The 14,814-nt window shown below is 43.5% G+C and overlaps 1 protein-coding gene across 1 annotated transcript; it reads left to right on the plus strand.

Annotated features, from left to right (window-relative positions):
* The first annotated feature begins 1,728 nt into the window (after nt 1-1,728).
* Nucleotides 1,729-12,872, plus strand: TRHR (thyrotropin releasing hormone receptor). Its single transcript, XM_068158501.1, has 3 exons — nt 1,729-2,695; nt 11,593-11,976; nt 12,788-12,872. Exons 1-3 carry the CDS (start codon nt 1,895-1,897, stop codon nt 12,791-12,793), a joined length of 1,191 nt encoding a protein of 396 aa, XP_068014602.1. The 5' UTR covers nt 1,729-1,894; the 3' UTR covers nt 12,794-12,872.
* The last annotated feature ends 1,942 nt before the right edge of the window (nt 12,873-14,814 follow it).

The raw sequence follows: 14,814 nt of genomic DNA on the forward strand, positions 1-14,814 counted from the left end.
GACCTTCTTCCTCTTTCAGCTGTGTCCAGATTAGTGGAGTCTGCAGATTTTATGGATCAGAATCTCAATGAGATTCCATCGATAAACTGTTGGTCAAGTGATCAGTAACCTGAATTTTCCACAGGCCACTGCTAGGCCACTGGCAACAGGTCTGATTCATTTCACCCTGTGTCTTCATCTGTTAAACTGGAGTAATGGTATTTGCTTTACATCGTCAAGTGCTTTGAGGTCTACAGATGAAACCCATCTGATCACAACTGAAGTGTGAATATGGGAAAAATGACTGGAAAAATTAACTGAGTGCTTTCAGATCTCAGGAATTACATGAGTCTAATTTCCAGCTCTCATTCAGATGTCATTTTCTTGTCATCACCTCTTGTTTCAGTCTGTTTAAACCCCTGGTTTTGTGAGCGCCATACCATGTGTCTGTGCTAGCCCTCCTCTCGTAACACTAAAATTGGTTTTAAAATCCAAGTTGGCCTTCTCCACTTGTGCAATTTATTATTGGTTTTTTTAACCCTTCCTGAGCAAAGAGCAGAAGCAATTGTCTGGAATGGAAAAACAAACAGAGGAAACCCAAACAACAACAACAACAAAAGGCTCGGGGTGGGATTTTAAGGTAGCTTTAATCTTCAGCCTTCCAAGACAAAAATATAAGGAGAAACAGTGTGATAAAGGACAGTGATGAGGAGTTGTCAAGAGCTCTTTCAGGGAGCCCCTTAGAAGAGTTTGCTATTGTTTCTCTCACTTAGGCACGAAGATTGCCAGCAAGTAAAACAGGAGAGCTCTGCATCCACCTCGGGGTGCAGCCAGGTTTATGAACACTGCTGCTGCATCCCTAGAGCTTTTGACGGTGCATCTTAAAGCAGGTATTTCCACCAGCACTTGGTTTATCTGTGGTTTCACCCAGTCTGACTGAGCCAGAGAAGACTTCTTTACAGAGGAAACGGTGGTGGATCAGTAATGCTTTGTGTGTGTGTGTGTGTGCACATGTGTGTGACTGATCTCATTAAGAAGCAATTCGTGCTCTGATGGTTATATTGTTGCTCTGCTACAATCCCAAAAAAGAGCTGAAGGGGCTCAGGAGTGATGACAGCAATAGAAAGAGAGGTTTTGAAGATAATTGTCTATGCAGTAAAGACAGTCAATTTTTCCTGCTGCTTTCAAAAGCTGTGATACGAATCTGTAAGCTCTGAAGGGACTCTTACAGCTCCCTACAAAGCAGGAGGCAATTGTAAATTACCATCACTTTCACAAGGACAGGACATGGAGGAAGTCAGAGTTTTAGAAATTGGTGTATTTTTGTTGCCAGTCAATCTGCCCTTTGCCAGGGTGGATCGATGTGATCGATATGTGAAATAGACATCTGAAAACAGAGGGAAAGCAGCTTGAACCAGAAGACCTGTGGGGCTTCACAAATCCTTTCACCTCCCGCTGTTGTCTCCACCCTCGGTAAATTGTGACTCCTCCTGGAAAGCGGTGATGCTGAAGTCTGCCTGGGCTGCATCTGCTCAGTCCCGTGCCGTTCTCTAGCCAGCTGGAAGTGCAGCTCTGCTTTCTCTGCACCGCCTCCTCTGCAGGCAGGACTCCCATCTCCACAGGCTGTGCTTTCATGAATGCCTCAACCCGGCTGTCAGAAAATAGCTTTTTCACCTGTGCAAATGAGCTGGAGTCTTAGAGGGATTAACCTGTCTCTGGTAGTTGAACTTACAAAGACCGAAAGTCCAGGTGCTTTTGGGGGAGTGGAGGACAGTACAGGAATGGGACTGTGACTACATGGAGAATGTGTTCTGGGGCTACAACTCACCCATGCTCTGCTCCACTCACCCCTTTGCAGGGAACCATGGAGAACACGTGCTGAGACCAAGTGCTGGGCAGAAGCAGCAGTGGGCTGATGAAGATGGAGAATGGTACAAGGGAGGAGCAGAACCAAACTGAGCTGCTGCTGACGAGCCAGGAGATTGTTACAGCTGAATACCAAGTGGTTACCATCCTCTTGGTCCTCCTTATCTGCGGACTGGGCATCGTGGGCAACATCATGGTGGTTTTGGTGGTCCTCAGAACCAAACACATGAGAACTCCCACTAACTGCTATCTAGTGAGTCTGGCTGTGGCTGATCTCATGGTGCTTGTGGCTGCAGGACTACCAAATATCACAGAAAGCCTGTACAGATCCTGGGTATATGGCTATGTGGGGTGTCTCTGCATTACTTATCTCCAGTACCTAGGGATCAATGCTTCATCTTTTTCCATCACTGCCTTCACCATTGAGAGATACATAGCCATCTGCCACCCAATCAAAGCTCAATTCCTGTGCACTTTTTCAAGAGCCAAAAAGATCATTCTTTTTGTTTGGGCTTTCACTTCCGTATACTGTATGCTCTGGTTTTTCTTGCTAGACCTTAATACAGTAGTCTACAAAGACACTACTGCTGTGTCCTGTGGCTATAAAGTGTCCAGGAGCTATTACTCTCCTATCTACATGATGGACTTTGGCATATTTTATGTTGTGCCAGTGGTGTTGGCGACTGTCCTCTATGTCCTGATTGCTAGAATACTGTTTCTGAACCCCATGCCTTCGGACCCAAAAGAAAACTCTAAGACATGGAGGAATGACGTGGCTCACCACAGCAAGCCTGTGAATTCCAAGATGACTAACAGAAGTTTCAATAGCACTGTTGCTTCTCGAAGGCAGGTAGGAACAGCAGTTTGAAATGGCTTTCTAAAATCCAAAACTCCCTTGGTTTATAGATCACTTGGTCTAAACTTGTGGAAGGGGTTAAAATATACCCTCCCTTTTTTGCTAGGTAGTCAGACTGAAATTCTAGGATATGTATACACAGGCATATCAATATGTGTTGCTTTTTTCCTTTCCTGTTCATTATTATATACCTCAAGGGCTAAAAAAAAACTTATATTTAATTTCCTACATAAAAAAAACAACCAACAATTGGGAAGAATAGAGAATAAAACATTATTAACTGCAGTGTTTTATATTGTCCTGTCAAATACACAAAGTGACTCTTGAGCTATTTGTGAAATCTGAAGAGAAGGAACTAACTTGGGATTTTAGGAGACTTGAGGCTTTTGTCCCATCTAAGGCACTGTGTCATTCTGCAAATGTAGTTAATTTGTTACTTTTCCTGCCTCAAATTCTGTATAAAAGTGGTTTGGAAATCCTAAGTGTATTGGTTATTCTTCTCCTTCATAAAATGCTTTTATGCACTGATGGCTCAAAACAGGGACATAGGCTTGACTAGCTTCTGTTTATATTGTGAAACATGTATGCTACAATGTGTAGATACACAAGTAGAATGTAGTTTTATGGTTACTTGCAATAAACCATACTGCCTGGTACTCACACAGCATGCAGCAGGTAGCACAGTTGGGTGCAGTGCTGAGAAATGCAGGGTGCATTGCCCTGGCAGGGGGATTGGACTGGATGATCTTTCAAGGTCCCTACCAACCCCTGATGTTCTGTGATACTATGATTCACAGCTGGCTCTCAGGAGAAGGGTCCAGCTGAGTCAGGCAGTGGGATGTGAGAGTTGGGAAGCAGCGCTGCATGCTGAATGACTTGGCTTACACCCCTCAGCAGCCACTGCTCAGCAGCCTGGAGGGTCACTTTGCCAAGCAGGATGCTTCTACCTCCCTGTGCTGCGCAGTCCCTGCAGGAAGCAAAACCAAGCTGTGGACCTTTTCAAACATGCTGAGTTCCCCCCCTTCTGTGATGGGTTGAACTTTATATTTGATGTAAATTGCTGCTGTTTAATGAGAGGGACTGTTGTCCCTTATTACAGAGGTGGTGCTGACCTCAAAGGTTAGCTGAGCTACCTGCTGGAGCATCCAGTGCTCACAAGAGCTCTAAAACCGTGCTTTGAAATGCACAACTGAAACTTGTGGGCTAGGTTATATTTCATTAAGTGTGCTCAGTTATAGCTAACAGTCAGATTAGAAGTGTTTAGTTTTGTTTTTCTTTGTCCATTATTTAGCAGCAGAAGAAAATCAGTATCACTTTATTATGGATGCTTGATTTCATGCTCAGCATCATTTTAAAACCAGTTTGAGCCTGAGAGAACAGAATGAAATGGTTCTGCTGTACACATTTCTTCAAGTTCAATAGGAAGGAAGTTGAGAAAGCAAAATTTCCCAACACCCTTTAGCTGAACCCAAGTCACAGGAGCTGAAACTTCAAAGCTTAGCAGAGGAAGGGTCAAAATGATTAGAAGATGATATAATGATCAGGAGTGTCTCTTGAATCCATAGATTTCAAAGTCCCATTTACTTGATTCAGAGCCAAAGAGGAAACTTCAATGAAAATTCAATGAAAATTCAACATTAAGATTTATTTAGTAACTGTATGATCATATGGATGGATGATCACAGGTCCTGCAACAGTGAACTGAAGTTGGTTTCTACTCACTCACCAGAAAATACAGACTATGAATTTGGAGCTGCACAACATAAAACATATTTGAATGTGTAAGGAATCCTGGACCTCAAGAAGCACTGGGAAACTGTAATTGCTGTCATAGAACTAGGGAAAAAACTACGTGTGTTGGCAAGAAGGATTGAATGTCATCCAAAGGACCATGAGCCAATAAAAATCTTGTGGGTGGAGAAAAGCACAGGGAGGTCTTGCTCACCAGTTATGGTCATGGGCAAAAGACAGACTTGATTTGGGGGAAACATAATAATGGAATCATAGAATGGTAGGGGGTGGGGGGACCTCTGAAGATCATCAAGTCCAACATCCCTGCCAAAGCAGGGTCACCTAAGGCAGGTCACACAGAAATACATCCAGACAAGTCTTGGAAGTCTTTAGAGAAGGAGATTCCACAACCTTTCTGAGCTCTGTCACCTTTAGGGTAAAGAAGTTTTTCTTCATGTTGAGGTGGAACTTCTTGTATTGTAGTTTGTATCCATTGCCCATTGTTATATCACAGGACACCACTAAAAAGAAACTAGTTTCTTCTTCTTGACTCCCACCCTTCAGATATTAATAAGATCCCTTCAGTGATCCTGCTTTGGCAGGGTGTTTGGACTTGGGGATCACTGGAGGTCCCTTCCAACCTCCAGCATTCTGTGATTCTCTTCTCTCACAGCAGAGTAAGCATAGATTCCTGCTGCAATGCAAGATAACATTTGTAGGACTTGCATTAAGTCCTCCATCATACTGCATGGTTTCACTTGGGATGTTGCTATCACAGGACTTTAATCCTTTTATTTATTTAACCTTCTTCCTCATTGAACATGTTTTTTTGGATTACAAAATCATAGTGGCATATACAATCTCTGTATATTCCAATGAACACCACCAAGCACAAGAAAGATACTATTCATAGAATCATAGAATCTATAAGGTTGGAAAAGACCTCATAGATCATCAAGTCCAACCATTAGATGCATTTAAAACACCAGAGTGATTCTGTGCACAGTAACTCAGCAACTATGACTATTCTTTAATCTATCAGTCTAAGAAAGATTAGTATTCAAAGGAGAAGGAAGCAACTACCAAAATGTGATTGCCATGGTAATGAAAATGTATCTTCCTTAGAGTGACAAGGTTTCAAAGCAGCAAGGAAGAGCAGAATACTAGTTTAGAAGTAGAATATTGGGAATCTGTTTAGGGAAAAACATTGGAAATATTTCCCAGAGCATACTCAGAAACCAAAAGATGGGGCTTGATGTTGCATGCAGCCAAGAACACATTCTCTTCTCTTTGCTAGCATTCAAAGTATACTTGAAACTGGTATGAAAATGGATTAGCTGAAAGCATGTCCCCAGGAAAAGAGCAGTTAGTGTGTGTTTGCCTTCAACTGAGTAATGAATGAGGCTGCTAGGGCCACTGCTTTCAGGAAGCTTTGGTGTATGGTTAGTTACAGGTACTAAAAAAGCAGGTTCTTAAAAAGGTTTGTCCTCTTATCACTCACCTGACATCAACTAATTGTCCCCATCCCAAATGATGTTTAGATACTGTAAGAAATTGCAATATTTGGCTTTTGCAAAGGGAATTGCTGGGGACTGTAGGGTTCAATCTTTGGGCTGATTGGTTGGTCATGGTCTATACTGTGTGGGGTTCCATCCTTGTGTTTTGGGAGAGAAAGGTGAGGTGCTGACATGTCTGGAGATTGGCCAGGTCAAAAGTGCAGGTTTTGTCCCAGCCCTGATGGAGAAGGGTGAGAGCTACTGGGGAAAGGTATGAATATGTATGTTTGACATCTATATAAGTTCAACTCATGTTGTTATGGTGCTGCCTCTAGCAAACCTGCTATGCACCCAGTGCTGTTTTACCTTTATTTTATGATAAACTGGTTGCATTTGAAATTTAGCAGTGAGCTTGTTCCTCACATTACCTTTCATATGAAGTGATTTGGAAAAGGTTATGGCAGTTTACTTAAGTAAAGTGGGCCAAACTTTCCTCTAAGCTACTTCTGTGCAGCCCCACCCATTCCAATGGTTTTTAGTGTGGATAAGAAAGTAGATTTGGCTTAAATCCTGTGTTTAGAAGCTACATTCATCCATAAAGGTAAATTTAGGTGTGAAAAAGTTCAAGGTGGAATTGCATTGTCTTTGTATCAGGAGCCATGATGAGTGCCTCAGCCTGCAGTGGGATTCTGGTCACACTGGAGACAAAGTGAGTAGTGCCAGAGCACTCTGTAAGAGCTCCTGTCATTTGCACGTTGGCCATGCTCTAAAGTAGCTGGTGGTGAAAATCCACTGCACCTGCAGCCAGCGTAGGGAGCATTTATCAACACATAAATAATTGTTTCAACTCAGTGCCTCGCAGTCGGTCTCAGAGATATGACTGCTACTGGTCAGATGGATCAGGTAACTGAATTGCTGCCTGGCAATAGAGGGCTTGTGACAGATTTTGTACTTTTGGCAGCTTTGGGAGAACATGCACTGCAGACAAGTTAAAATTATGAATCCTCCTCACTGTTTTGCACTGACTGAACCACTTGGAGATGCCACTAAAGAGGCGCCATCTGTGGGCCATGCTTCTGCCTCTTCTCTTGCACTGACAGTAGACTCCATTGCAGCATATGAATACACAAGCTTAGCAAACTGGAAACCAGCTCTTCATAGAAGTGCTTCTTTGTCAGTTGGACCAGCAGTGTGATATGGACCACACCCTCAATTTTGGGGCCAGCCCAAAGAAGGGAGGTGAGAAGAGGATTTCTTTTTTAGCTGCACTCACGCAATACTTTGTCTTCAGTGTAGGTCAAGACCAGGACTTAGCGGAGTCTGAGTGCTTCAAGGCATGAAGTCTACTGGCATTTTTAAACACATTTGAACCTGCAATTGACCTGCCCTGGATTGGTCTCAGATCAGGGCACTTCGTGCTGTGATCATAGTATCTTTTTATATGGTGCTAAAAGCCAGTTCTAAGATCTTGTTAAATCACATCCCCAATAAGCTGAACATGACAGCAGTACAAGCTAGTGGTGTTAGACAGAAGGAAAATACACATCAAGCTGCCAGTATACATGCATTCAATTAATAGTTTGCACACTGCATACATGTATGTCTTTGAGGCGTATAGAATGCAGCCACTTAAAGAGTAACAGCCTTTCCTCATTGCTGTAATGTATTAATTGTGTGACTCTAAAATATCCTCTTCCTGACAGTAAGATTAATTTGCCTCTAAGTTCAATTCAGGATTCAAAATGACAGCTGTGTCATTCTAAGTAATTCTCTGAGCAATTGTTAGTTAAAGACATGCTCAGAAGAAATATAAATTGCCAAGGATCAGTAGGTATGATAACAGGAGTCTCCTGCTGAGCACTGAGCAAAGGACTCTGATGCCTGTGTAGTCTATTATCCACTGAATGCCAGAGATGATGCAGCACATCTATTAGTTGGGCTCAGCCCCATTGTTAGCCCAAGCTCCACAAATGCTTACTTTCTTCCTTTAAATGTGGGCCATTTTACATGATGAATGATTATTCTCAGTGGAATGGATGTGCTCAATTTGGAGGTACAGGCTGGAGCCGAGCTGGAGAGAGGAGAGGCAGCAGGTGAAAATTCTTGAGTCTTCCTCAGCCAGAGCAGGTCAGTACTGGGCCACGTCGCTCCATGAAGCCATGTTCATAGGACAAGTCCTTTTAAAAGTGGTTCAGAGATGAGGAAAATTCATCCTTTTACCTACCTGAGACATTCACATTTTCATTCTGCTCTGTTGTGATGATCATGCACTGCAAACATGAAGAGCAGTCTAGTAGTCATGAGAAAATGTATCAGTCAAGTGACAAAAAATGAGATCATATTTTTCAGTCTTATTTTTCACTTTTCCTAAAAACAGCTATATGAAAATAAAAAGTCAGGGTGAAGGGAGAAGAATTATAAGATAAAATTGTACCTTTTTAATAGGTACATTTAAAGATCAACAGATTAAAAAGCATCCATTTGCACATTATCATAATATCTATAACAAAATCAACAAGTTGGCTTATATGTGTCTGTGTTTTTCTAGATAGCTAGAAGAAAATAGATCCCTTAGGTAGTGAGATGGAAGGCTTTCAATACAATGAGTTATCTGGTATACTCTTTCATAACTTCAAACTAAAATACATACCTACAACTGGCATGAATGAAACTTTTATTGGTCTAAGGATAGGATAGGATAGGATAGGATAGAATAGAATAGAATAGAATAGAATAGAATAGAATAGAATAGAATAGAATAGAATAGACCAGGTTGGAAGAGACCTTTGAGATCATCGAGTTCAACCTATCATCCAACACCATCTAATCAACTAAAGCATGGCACCAAGCACCCCATCAAGTCTCTTCCTAAACACCTCCAATGATAGTGACTCCACCACTTCCCTGTGCAACCCATTCCAATGGCCAAACACTTTTTCTATGAAGAACTTCTTCCTAACATCCAGCCTAAACCTCCCCTGGTGCAGCTTGAGACTGTGTCCTCTTGTTCTGGTGCTGGTTGCCTGGGAGAAGAGACCAGCCCCCACCTGGCTACAACCTCCCTTCAGGTAGTTGTAGAGGGCAAGAAGGTCTCCCCTGAGCCTCCTCTCCTCCAGGCTAAGCAACCCCAGCTCCCTCAGCCTCTCTTCATAGGGCTTGTGCTCCAAACCCCTCACCAGCTTTGTTGCCCTTCTCTGGACATGTTCCAGCAACTCAACATCTTTCCCAAACTGAGGGGCCCAGAACTGGACACAGTACTCAAGGTGTGGCCTAACCAGTGCTGAGTACAGGGGCAGAATGACTTCCCTGCTCCTGCTGGCCACACTGTTCTTGATACAGGCCAGGATGCCCTTGGCCTTTTTGGCCACCTGGGCACACTGCTGGCTCATGTTCAGCCTATTATCAACCCCCAGGTCCCTTTCTGCCTGGCTGCTTTCCAGCCACTCTGACCCCAGCCTGTAGCACTGCATGGGGTTGTTGTGGCCAGTGTGTAGATCTACATCTATCCTTTCTGCAAGCAATGGAATTCTAACCCAAATATAGCCAGAATGTACCCTGTGCTTACAGGAGTATCTGTTTCATTGAAGCATACCTTCAGGTATCCACAAAGAAGAAATCACAATCACAGAATGTTATGGGTTGGAAGTGACCTCGAAAGATCATCGAGTCCAATACCGTGCAGAGAAGGACCACCTACAGCAGGTCACACAGGAATGCATTCAGGCAGATTTTGAATGTCTCCAGAGGAGACTCCACAACCTCTCTGGGCAGCCTGCTCCAGAGCTCCAACACCCACACAGTGAAAAAGTTTTTCCTTAAGTTCACATAGAACCTCTTCTTCTCCAGCTTGCACCCATTGCTCCTTGTCCTGTCATTAGAGCCTGGCTCCATCCTCCTGACACTAGACTTTCACATATTTACAAACATGAATGAGGTCACCCCTCAGTCTCCTCCAAGCTAAAGAGACCCAGCTCCCCCAGCCTTTCCGTAAGGGAGAAAGCAAAGGTAAAAAGAATTTTAGAATAGAATAAACAGAATAAACCAAACCAGATTGGAAGAGACCTTCAAGATCATCACGTCCAACCCATCAACCAATCCAACCCACCCAAACAGCTAACCCATGGCACCAAGTACCCCATCAAGTCTCCTCCTGAACACCTCCAATGACGGCGACTCCACCACCTCTCTGGGCAGCCCATTCCAAAGCGCAATCACTCTTTCTGTATAGAACTTCTTCCTAACATCCAACCTGAACCTTCCCTGGCATAGCCTGAGACTGTGTCCTCTTGTTCTGGTACTGGCTGCCTGGGAGAAGAGACCATCATCCGCCTGTCCACAACCCCCCTTCAGGTAGTTGTAGAGAGTGATAAGGTCACCCCTGAGTCTCCTCTTCTCCAGGCTGAGCAACCCCAGCTCCCTCAGTCTTTCCTCATAGGGCTGTGTTCCAAACCCCTCACTAACTTCGTTGCCCTTCTCTGGACTCGTTCCAGCAAGTCAACATCCTTCCTAAACTGAGGGGCCCAGAACTGGACACAGTACTCGAGGTGTGGCCTAACCAGTGCAGTATACAGGGGCAGAATGACCTCCCTGCTCCTGCTGGCCACACTGTTCCTGATGCAGGCCAGGATGCCATTGGCCCTCTTGGCTGCCTGGGCACACCAGTCTGTCAGCAGGCAGCAACAGTCTTAGGTCAAGATGAAAGGCAAACAGTAAAACAAATACAACCAAAATAATCAGTCATAGCTCCCTAAAATCAGTGCCAATGTTCATGCACACACAGTTAACAAAGTCATCTCCTGAGTCAGAGGAGGCTATGCCACCATAACGTCCCACTGTCACACCTCACTGTGCCTTCTTTTGTTCAAAACAAATTTACAAACTGCTTTTAAGTTCTTATAATAATCAAGTCATTGATAGTCCCTTTTCTACTGGCTCTGTAAACTTTGTCATTTAAGAGTAAACATCAGATAATGAAGATCTAATTAAATATTGAGGATTTGAGGAACAGAAATTATTTCTTTCCCCCTCACCCCCCCATTATTTCTGGCTTTTGGAAATTCTTTCGTGGTGGCTATTAAAGTAGACAATCTATATAGGCTTCAGGTTCAATTACTCTACAGACCAAAATTATGCTCAGACTCCAGCTGGGGAGTTTCTGATCAGCATTTGATTTAGAAAGGTTTTCTAAAGTAGGAAGGACAAAAAAACCCAAACTCCAAATTCCTCCTAGTTTTTATTAAATTACTCTTTCCAGGTGCCCAGCAAATTCAGTTACTCTACAGACTATACTACAGACTATCCTCTCCTAAAGAAGGAGATAGAATGTGATTGGAAACAATTACTTTAGACATTTCCCCCCCCCCCCCCCTTTGAATTAATATCTCCTGCAAGCTTGAGATGTTGCAAAGTCTAGGGCCTGCAACTATTAGCTTACTGGCTTGTCACCTGGAAAGGGTTATTTAACAAGAAATAGGTAGAAATTTGAGCCACGTTTTTATGTTCTTCTTACTGTAGAAAACTTCTCTGAATCAGACACTGATCAGAAACTTGCAGCTGGAGTCTCACCACAGTTTTGCTTTGGCCCTTAGAGAGGAATGCGTATGCTCCTTTCAGGATGGGTACTAACCTTCTGCCCCAATTCTGTTTATCTCTGTGTTCCTCCAGGTTACCAAGATGCTGGCTGTGGTTGTGATCCTATTTGCATTTCTGTGGATGCCCTACCGCACACTGGTCGTGGTCAATTCCTTTCTCTCCAGCCCATTTCAAGAAAACTGGTTCCTGCTATTCTGCAGAATCTGTATTTATTTAAACAGTGCCATCAACCCTGTAATTTACAATCTCATGTCCCAGAAATTCAGAGCAGCCTTCAGGAAACTCTGCAACTGCCAGCAGAAACGGGAGAAGAAACCAGCTAATTATAGTGTGGCCCTGAATTATAATGTCATCAAAGAGTCTGATCAATGCACTGAGCTGGAAGATATCACTGTCACCAACAGCTATCTGTCCTCTACAAAATTGTCCCTTGGTGATACGTGTTTGTCATCTGAGGTAAGAGTTAATACATTATAATATTTGGTGTAGAGTCCTCATGAACCAGAGCATGTTTGTGTGTACAGGGCTGTGCTGGGCTAGAGTTTGGATGTAAGAGTGCCGTAAAGAACCAGAGAAAGCTGGCAGTGACAGGTGATATGTGACTGAACAGGACATGTTTGGGAGGGAGAACTGCCCAGTTCTGCAAAATGGTGCTCTGAAAGTGCCTTGTACCGAGCATGAGGCGTGTGAGGAGGATTCAGGGAAAGAGGTAGGATAAGCCTTAGCCTTGGAGGAGCAGAGAGCAATTGTGAAGCATCAGAAAGTAGAGTTTGGGCATGGTGCCTCACACATGTCTCTGGAAGGAAAGGGTCATTGGCTTCTGAGTTCAGTGCTTCCTCCTGGACATGCTCTAGCTACCTGCAGGAGGACAATGGGATATTTTCTTGTGCTTCAACCCCTGGTTCCAGCTTGGGTTTAACTAGCCTGGTGCAACCATGCAGCTGGAAGTAAGAGAAGACGTGAATCTCCCCCCATACTAGCACTCTGGTCCTTAGAGCGCCAAAAGCCATATTCATTTCCATGCTACCTGCACCATCCCCACTTGTGGCACATCTCTCTACCTCAGCTCTCTTCTGCATGCATATTACTGTTTTCACCATGCTTCTTTTTTTCCACAGTACTACTTAAATGCTGTTTGGAAACCTCTATGGTACTTAGATCTTACAATACAGATGAATCACAGAGAGGCCTTGCTTTTCATTTTCTTTTACAAATTACATGAGAATGAAAAATATTTCTTTCTCAATTTGCTTCTTCTCATTTTCAGCCCTGAGACCCACTGTGTCCTGAGCACCTGGTCATATAAAACTTTTGGATGCTCTGTTCTCACCAACTGTATGGAATGTAAAAGCATTTCTGCTCAAAGAATTGCAGGAGTCACCAAGTATCTCTCCACATCTGTTTGCATTCAGGAAGAAAAAGCAGCCTCTTAGGGAGTGTGAGGAATATACTAAGTGTGACTGAGCCCAGCACTCAACATAACTTTAAGCAGGTGAGCTGTCTTCACTGCAATGTCCAAATCCTTTGTCTCATGCATTGGCCAAAGTGTGATATCTATGTTCTCAAAAAGCAAGGCTGCCCAGGACACCTCCACAGATGCAGAGTGGGGCAATAGCTGATGCTCCCAGTGAAGGTGAGAGGCAAGGAGAGCAACTGCCCTCCTGTGTGGCTGCACTGGGCAGTACCAGTGGAGGCCACCAGACAGCAGCTGGAACCGCTGCTGATGACAAGAATTACTCACCATTACCCACTCCCTCACCCCGCAGAAGTGCAGTTAATATCATAGTATCAGTCAGGGTTGGAAGGGACCACAAGGATCATCTAGTTCCAACCCATTCTACTTGTGAGCATCATAATCAGACAGCTGATGGCAAAGACCCTAAAATCTTCCCCCCTCTGCTTCTTTTTAAAAGCTTTGAACAGCACAGAATAGGAAGACCATTCAATGAATTTGCAGCAGAGAATAAACAAAATTAAAAGTGAGTAGAAAATGAGAAAAAAAAAAACCTTACTCATTTTTTAACCAGCTAGTTTATAGAAAATGCACTGATTGAAATGGAAGTCTCAGCTAGTACCGAATCCTGTCAGAACTTGACAGCTATTGAAGAGTATTGGACAGGCTTTTGCCAGTTAATTTTATCTTGGTTCAATAGTAATTGTGTCTCAAACTGTTACAGGAGGGTTATAGATTCAGCATAGATAATGTCCAGGGAAAAGAGGGAAATTCAATGAATAATGACAGTTCTATCATTTGTTAGAGGTTATCCATTAGAATACTTCAGGATACATAAAGTGTTTGCCAGAAGAGAGTCACCACAGCTTCTCACTGCTTTCACTTGTGTTCAGCCATATTTGCAAGCGTAAAGAGAGAGCTGAAAATACCGTGATAGACCTTAGGTTTAATTTTGTATTTGAACCCATGTCTGATGTATCCAAAAGCCTCTGTTCAATATTGTCTGGATGGCAAGGAGGAAGCAAACAGCCTTGTGTCCTGCTCCATAGGCATCCTTGCTTTGAGTCCTGTTTTAACTTGCAGTGCTCCACAGGTGTGTCCTAACTCAGTTGAATGATGGCAGGGCATGGAAAGAGCCAACAGCAATATGTTTCTAATCAAAAGTACAAACATGACAAACTTCCACCAGAAAGCTGTTTTACCTTTCATTTCCATCAGCACTTACCTTTCATTTTGGCAAGCATAGGGAGAGAAACCAAGGGAGCATCCTGCTTCTTGTGACTTTTCAGGTAAATTATGGCAAGTCAGTTTTAAAACCAAGCTGAACACCACACCTGTGGGCATCCCATCCCATGAAGCACAGGAGCTGGCAGACCTTTGGCTGGGGCAGAGCCCTTCGGCTGGATCCAAGCAGGCTGTGTTGCAGCATTTTCTAAACCCTCTGCATTGGGGATCTTAGTTACTGGAGGGCTGAGGCTTGCCAGCTTTTCTGCCTGGGTAGCACAGGCCACCAGACACATGCAGTGGGGTCTGTTTCTGTGCAGATGCTTCATCACTGTGGTATCTGAACACCCACACAGCTGGAAGGGGGCTGTCCAGATTCTGCTGCTTTTAAAATAGCAAAGAAAAAATACAATGCCAGAGTCAGTCACATGGCAGTCAAACAGGTAAAGCTGACCAGGGTTCAAGAATTGAAAGTGAAGAATACCAATGTTATTCTATATGTTAGTATCTAGCAATCATGTTCCACAAATACAATACTGTAGGAGTGACATACACGCTTGATGTGTAATTACAGAGCTCTGTGGCATTTTGCTGTTCACACTTACTTAAAGCTGCAG

The sequence above is a fragment of the Melanerpes formicivorus genome, unplaced genomic scaffold, assembly GCF_026170545.1.
Source record: "Melanerpes formicivorus ecotype bairdi unplaced genomic scaffold, bMelFor1.0.p_v2 SCAF_40, whole genome shotgun sequence".
In the NCBI taxonomy this organism is placed as follows: domain Eukaryota; kingdom Metazoa; phylum Chordata; class Aves; order Piciformes; family Picidae; genus Melanerpes; species Melanerpes formicivorus.